General features: G+C 39.4%; 1 protein-coding gene across 2 annotated transcripts; it reads left to right on the top strand.

Annotated features, from left to right (window-relative positions):
- The first annotated feature begins 1,446 nt into the window (after nucleotides 1-1,446).
- KLHL9 (kelch like family member 9) lies at nucleotides 1,447-6,793 on the top strand. Of its 2 annotated transcripts, XM_014559734.2 has the most exons (2): nucleotides 2,214-2,747; nucleotides 3,576-6,793. In XM_014559734.2, exon 2 carries the CDS (start codon nucleotides 3,652-3,654, stop codon nucleotides 4,816-4,818), a length of 1,167 nt encoding a protein of 388 aa, XP_014415220.1. In that variant the 5' UTR covers nucleotides 2,214-2,747; nucleotides 3,576-3,651; the 3' UTR covers nucleotides 4,819-6,793. The 2 variants fall into 2 exon arrangements, with proteins under 2 accessions (XP_006185283.1, XP_014415220.1); XM_006185221.2 differs by having other exon boundaries at nucleotides 1,447-6,793.
- Nucleotides 6,794-7,210: the final 417 nt, after the last annotated feature.

The raw sequence follows: 7,210 nt of genomic DNA, 5'->3' as shown, positions 1-7,210 counted from the left end.
AATGTGAAGGTCCCTAAGATTCAGCATTTGGTCTTCTGATTTTCTATTCTGTTTCTAGAGGATCTCATTCCTTCCTGGGCTCTCAGGATCTAGGAAACCCCAGTCCCAAGTTAACACATCTCGCCATTGCGCTCTGGAAGCTCTAGAACTATACATCCAATGTTAAGGCCTGGAGTCCCTGCATCCTCCAGTTTCTGGTGTCAGAAGCCTCTTTTCTTTTGCTTACAGTGTTAGTATATAATGCAGTTGAAATTAATTAATTGGTTGATTAATATTTTTACATTTCCTTCCAGCACAAAGGAAGGTTTCAAGAGGGCTGGCACTTCATTTTCTTTCTTCACCTTTTTATCCTATGAAGGCAGTCATAGAACCTGTGATTTAGATACATAACTTGAATGAAATGAATGAATAAACTGCAGCTCCATCCTTTAATTAAGGTTGCAAAATCAGTCTTGGTATTAATATATTAAAAATAAACAAGTGCAAAAATTTTTGAAAGTAAACCTTTAAGTGATAATTTAAAAATATAAAGATGAACACTTCTGTGTAATTAGCACAGATACAAGCAAAAGTATTGAAATATAGTAAAATAGATAGTTAAGTACTTAAGTACATTAAGGTTATCTATGATGATCTGGTGCCCACTATGAACTATATGCTTCAACTTATAGTTCCTTAATACTACTAATAAATATTTTTACAAATTTAATCCATTTATTTCATGATGAAGTCAGAGAAAAAGTCTTTTGAAATGACTAAACTTGTGGGAGTATGATGAGTTATATCTGTCCATAATAATTGTTTCTTTAATAGCGTACTTCTGGTTCCTTAGCTCTTAATCTTTCTTGCAAGTCTGATAACAGACGGAAAGATTTCATGATTTCTTGCTCTGATAACTTCCCAGGTATAGCAGCTCTGTTCTTTCTTTTCCAGAGAGAAACCGATTCCTTGGAAGTACTTTTTCACAGCCATATGGAGTCTTCACAGCTCAGTGGAGTCCTTCCATCCCAACTCCTGCACCAGTCAGGTCTCCAGGACTTGCCAATGCTGATAAAGTCCAGTAAAGAATTTTTCTAGGCCAATCATATTCCAACCGATCTCTTATGCTGAAGAGTTTGAAGATTTGCTGAAGCATCCGGTGGAGGATAGCAGTGATCCTAGCCTTCTGGACCTTGCTGCCACCCACCAGAAACAACAGAAAACAGTTGGAACCAGCTGAATGTCCATCAGTAGGGAACTAGCCAAATAATGTATGACACAACCATTCAGTGGGAAACAATACAACTATTTAAAAAGATGAAGAAATTCTCTATACAGTAATATGAGAAGATCTCCAAGCTAAAAAAGATAGGTGCAGAACAGTGAGTATGTATGCTATTATATAAAAATACTGTAATAAAAGAATATTATCTAATGTTTCTATTTATTAGTAGTTTGCATATGCATAAAGAACTGTAAGGATTTAAATGACAGTAATAACTTCAAACTGTGGGAAGTGTTGGAAGCCATTTTGTCAAAGTATAATTATTCACGTGCGCAAATTTCAATTTACTAGTAATTTTAAAAACGTAAGTTAATTAACTACAGTTTTTTAAAATGTAAGTGAAACATCCACAGAGTGAAAGATCAGTAGAGACGAAATACACACTCAAACGTTGCTGGTAACAGTATTTTGGGGAAAAAAGTTATGTCTTCAAACAGTATTCTGTGCTTAGGATTTATCCCCAAACAGGGAAGGTTTTGTGCCCAGAGTCTATAAAATAGTGGAGGACAAGAAGGTATATATTCAGGAATAAATAGTGGGAAAAGGAAGCTATAGTATGCGCAGTTACAGATCCGTTTAAACGTTTGTGATGGAAAATAAAAGCACGAAAATTTTACTTATAGTGGAATTCCATTGCGAGGCAAAAATTCAGGCAGTATTATTTACATTAAGCTGTCACAGTGAAAAGAGGCAAATGACATGTTTTAAAGTGATTAAAATTTGAAAATATGAACCAAAGTTATAATTGAAGTTGTCAGTTAAATTATATGGGGTAAGAATTACAGTTTTTTTTAATAGGGTAAAAGCTTTAAGCATCTTTCCTCTATACCTTCTGCTAGGTTTCCTTTCAGTTTCTCCAAAAGCCGCATTTCATTGTTACTCAAAAGGCAGAAGCCAGGAAGTGTAAATCTCAAAGTATGCCTTTGCGGAGAGAACTCAGCTGCCGTGAAAGGTTTATACCAAACATGCAGCATAATATACCACCACCCGTTCGGGCCTATTTAGTCCCGTGTACAAAGTGACCAAGGGCACGGCTCGCGCCCACCCTGCACAGCCCCGCTTCCCCAGCCCCCGCCCTTCAATGCCCGGCGCATTTCCTCCCACCCCCTACTCCGTACGCCCGCCCACTGGTGGTGTCACGGGGCCGCGCAGCCGCAGTAGCGGCCACGGCCGCTCCTAGCCCGGGGGATCCTGGGACCAAGCCTTTCCGGAAGGACCGGCTCGGCGTCCGGGGCTCGGCCCGTGTTCCAGGCCCAGGTCCCTGTTCCAGGCCCTTGCTTCAGGACGGGCCCGTAGCCACGGCGACGCTTTAGGGACAGCGGAGGGCGCAGCGGGCCGCTCTCTGAGGTGCCGGGCCTCGCCGCCGAGCGAGCCACGGAGCCTCAGGACGTGGCGGCACCTCCCCCTTGGCCCGGAGCAGAACTGCGGGAGGAGCAGCCGCGCAGGCCGGACGAGGTGAACCGGGTCCCTTAACTGCCTTCAGGTGATGAATCGTCCGCTTAATAATCCGATTTGAGGTCCGTAGCCCTTTGTGGTACGGCCGCAGAACAGTTTTCAGTGGTTGACTGGTGTGTTCTGAGTGACTGTTTGCCCTTGATAAGGAAAGCGAGCTCTCTCGCTCTTGGGACATCCTCGTTTCCTTTAAAGCTTTCAGAAACCTCTGTCCGGAATACATCTTTGTGCAAGAGGAAGGCTTTCACATGAAAGTGTCTCTTGGTAACGGTGAAATGGGCGTCTCTGCCCATTTACAGCCTTGTAAGGCAGGAACTACACGTTTTTTCACCAGCAATACTCACAGTTCGGTGGTATTGCAAGGCTTTGATCAGCTTAGAATAGAAGGGTTGCTTTGTGATGTGACCCTGGTACCAGGTGATGGAGATGAAATCTTCCCGGTTCATCGAGCTATGATGGCGTCTGCTAGTGATTATTTCAAGGCTATGTTCACAGGTGGAATGAAAGAACAAGATTTAATGTGCATTAAGCTTCATGGGGTTAACAAAGTTGGTCTGAAAAAAATAATTGATTTTATATATACTGCAAAACTTTCTCTTAATATGGACAATCTTCAGGACACACTTGAAGCTGCCAGCTTTTTACAAATTTTACCTGTTTTAGACTTCTGTAAAGTATTTCTTATTTCAGGAGTCTCTTTAGATAACTGTGTTGAAGTTGGACGAATTGCCAACACCTACAATCTTATAGAAGTAGATAAATATGTCAATAATTTCATTCTGAAGAATTTTCCTGCATTGTTGGGTACTGGGGAGTTTCTAAAGCTCCCTTTTGAACGGCTTGCCTTTGTGCTTTCCAGCAATAGTCTTAAGCACTGTACTGAGCTTGAGCTCTTCAAGGCTGCCTGTCGCTGGCTAAGGTTGGAAGACCCCCGGATGGATTATGCTGCAAAATTAATGAAGAATATTCGTTTCCCACTGATGACACCACAGGACCTCATCAATTATGTGCAGACAGTAGATTTCATGAGAACAGACAATACCTGTGTGAATTTGCTTTTGGAAGCTAGCAATTACCAAATGATGCCATATATGCAGCCAGTGATGCAGTCAGATAGAACTGCTATTCGATCTGACTCGACTCACTTGGTTACATTAGGAGGGGTTTTGAGGCAGCAGCTGGTTGTCAGTAAAGAATTACGCATGTATGATGAAAGGGCTCAAGAGTGGAGATCTTTAGCCCCCATGGATGCGCCTCGTTACCAACATGGCATTGCTGTCATTGGAAACTTTCTTTATGTCGTTGGTGGTCAGAGTAATTATGATACAAAAGGAAAAACTGCTGTAGATACAGTTTTCAGATTTGATCCTCGGTATAATAAGTGGATGCAGGTTGCATCATTAAATGAAAAGCGCACATTTTTCCACTTAAGTGCTCTCAAAGGACACTTGTATGCGGTTGGTGGGAGAAGTGCAGCTGGTGAACTGGCCACAGTAGAATGTTACAATCCAAGAATGAATGAGTGGAGCTATGTTGCAAAAATGAGTGAACCCCACTACGGCCATGCTGGAACAGTGTATGGAGGCTTAATGTATATTTCAGGAGGAATTACTCATGACACCTTCCAAAATGAGCTCATGTGCTTTGACCCCGATACAGACAAATGGACACAGAAGGCTCCAATGACTACAGTCAGAGGTCTGCATTGCATGTGTACAGTTGGAGACAAGCTCTACGTCATTGGTGGCAATCACTTCAGAGGAACAAGTGATTATGATGATGTTCTAAGCTGTGAATACTATTCACCAACCCTTGACCAATGGACACCAATTGCTGCCATGTTAAGAGGTCAAAGTGATGTTGGAGTTGCTGTCTTTGAAAATAAAATCTATGTTGTAGGTGGATATTCTTGGAATAATCGTTGTATGGTAGAAATTGTCCAGAAATATGACCCAGAAAAGGATGAGTGGCATAAAGTTTTTGACCTTCCAGAGTCACTTGGTGGCATTCGAGCTTGTACTCTTACAGTTTTTCCACCTGAAGAAAACCCTGGGTCACCTTCTAGAGAGTCACCTCTTTCTGCACCCTCAGATCATTCTTAGGACTAAAGTGTAATACCTTTGCAGTGCGTCATGAATGATCCCATACTTCCCCTTCGGTTGTATCTTCCTACAGTGATTGGTACAGTTATTAGATAAAAAGGTAATTGCTGTTATTTGTGTTATTTGGCTTAGTATGTTTATCAAATGGTTAACAAATGTATTCTGAAAATATATTCAACATAGCCAGCTGTTATAACACAAGTAAAAAGATAAGTAGAAAAACGTTTGTTAGATGTCTTTTTGTGGTGTTGTGTAAGTCAAATTGTAGGTGATTGTAGTAAATGTATAATTTTGTTCATTTTGCTTCAAAGTTGAGTTTTCATCTTTGCAAAACATTGAAGGGAGGCTACCTGCTCTAATCTAAAATAATAATAAAAAAAGATCGCCAAGTTTTATTAGCTACCTCCCTTTTATCGTATTTTGAAATTTCATATTTTCATATAGCTGCCAACTCACCAGATTGTGTGAGTACATTCAGAATAGGTGAAGATTTTTAGGGAGACCAGAGAAATAATCATTTCAAAAATATTAAACAGTATACCCTACGTCAGGGTTTCGTATCGCTTTCTGAGGGGAGAGAGAACACACACACACACACACTTACATATGTATATACATGCATACATACATAATTTTTAATTTGGCACTTCAGCTATAGTGAAGTTGTTTTTAAATTTAAATTCTTCCACCTAGCAGCTGTTTCTATTCAAATGAGAATTCACTACTAGAGAGTAGATGTGTGTGTAGTCTTAGTGAATTGATGTAGATAAGGGCTACAGCATACTAAATTGACAACCAGATTTGCCATGTGACTACATTGTTACTTAACATGAAACTTACATTACTTTTTCTGCTTGTATGCTTTCTGTAGCGTCGCTTTTATACAGGTTATTTAGCAAAGTTGAAGTCTCAGAGAATTGCTTTTGCTAAGTAAGTTTAGGCTCTACTATTTTCCACCTTTTTGTTCAGTAAAACTTACTACGTGAGAAAAGGCAAAGAAATGTTGAACAAAGTTACAGGATTTTAAGTTCAGTCTCTCAACTTAGTCATTCAAACATGACTATTTGATTTGAGGTGGTTGCCCTGGTTCTGCTCCAGCCCATGTGCATCCTGAGCTTTGTGTGATCTGGCTCAAGTTTATGATCTAAGCAAGCAGGAGATGTACTGTTTTGTATGAAATCAGAAGAATGTCCTTTTGGCTATGTCTAAAGGACAGGACCAACTTCAGATTCCCTAAGAAGTCAGCTATAGAAAGCCTAGGATACTGCTGTCTTGCAGGCAGTACTGAAGTAGATCTTCAGCCTCTTCAATACCAAGGGCATCCCTACTGGTTGAGAACCACATGGGGGGAATCTTAATGGGACTTTATCAGCAAATGGAATCAAAGGAGCCCTCTGAAGTGAGTGATTCTGAAGAATCTAAAGAGGTACTTCCCTGGAATAATTGTCTACCTGAAGAAAAAAATTTACATATATCATTTACATACATACATATTTATGTCCCTGTACTTGGGAGATTGTCATAGTGTAAATCAGAAACAACCTCTTTATTGACAATCCCATAATAAAACTCAGGAACCAAGACAAAAGCAATTGGCTTCAAGGGATCTGAACCTTACTGCCCATATAGGTGATGATTCATTTTAATGCATTTTATGATTTCTGCATTGACAGAAATTTTCATACTTCTAATTTTTTAAACTCATTTTTTATTACTAAAAATAGCACATTTGAGTACATTTAGGAAATAGAAAAAGTAGAAATTGCTATTAACTTTGTGCATTGGATAAGCAAGAAAGAGCATCCCAATTACTTCCTTGATTGTGAGTTTAAATATTTGTATTTTTTGAGTAGTTCTGTTTCCTCTTTGATCAAATGTTCATGTCATTTGCCCTTGTAATACATATTGGAGTTGCCCTTTTTTTTCATATCAAGTAATAGAATCTCTTTATATAATAAATATAATTTAACTGGCATTCGCTTGTATTTATTTTTTTTCTCAGTCTTAGAGGTTTACAAAGGCAGAGCCAGTTATTTTTTTAGGTCAAACTTGTCTGTCTTTTTGTATTTTGACCTTTTGGGTATAAATTTGCTATGGTTCTTTTTATTTTTTACATGGTTTTTGATATATTACTTTTTGATGCTAATTCTGATGTGCTGAGATGCTCTGCTTCTGTACAAGCTTTTCTCTTTCCCGTGTTGAAAAAAGACTTCTGCCCTTTATTATGTTTAACCATGTTGCTTTGTAGTTAACAAATTATCGTTTAACCTGGTAAGTTAACTACTCCACTTATGCCTGCTACCTCCAGCCTCACACGTCCCAGCTCTCATCTTTTTACTCTATAATTTTCTGTAGCTACAGGTCTCATAGTAATCATAAAACAGTTGGCTGA

The sequence above is a fragment of the Camelus ferus genome, chromosome 4, assembly GCF_009834535.1.
Source record: "Camelus ferus isolate YT-003-E chromosome 4, BCGSAC_Cfer_1.0, whole genome shotgun sequence".
In the NCBI taxonomy this organism is placed as follows: domain Eukaryota; kingdom Metazoa; phylum Chordata; class Mammalia; order Artiodactyla; family Camelidae; genus Camelus; species Camelus ferus.
Note: the sequence above shows the minus strand (reverse complement) of the source record. Positions and strands in the feature narration are given on the sequence as shown.

Coding starts and splice junctions, on each gene's coding strand:
- KLHL9 (XM_006185221.2), top strand. CDS start 2,965: ATGAAAGTGTCTCTTGGTAACGGTGAAATGGGCGTCTCTGCCCATTTA.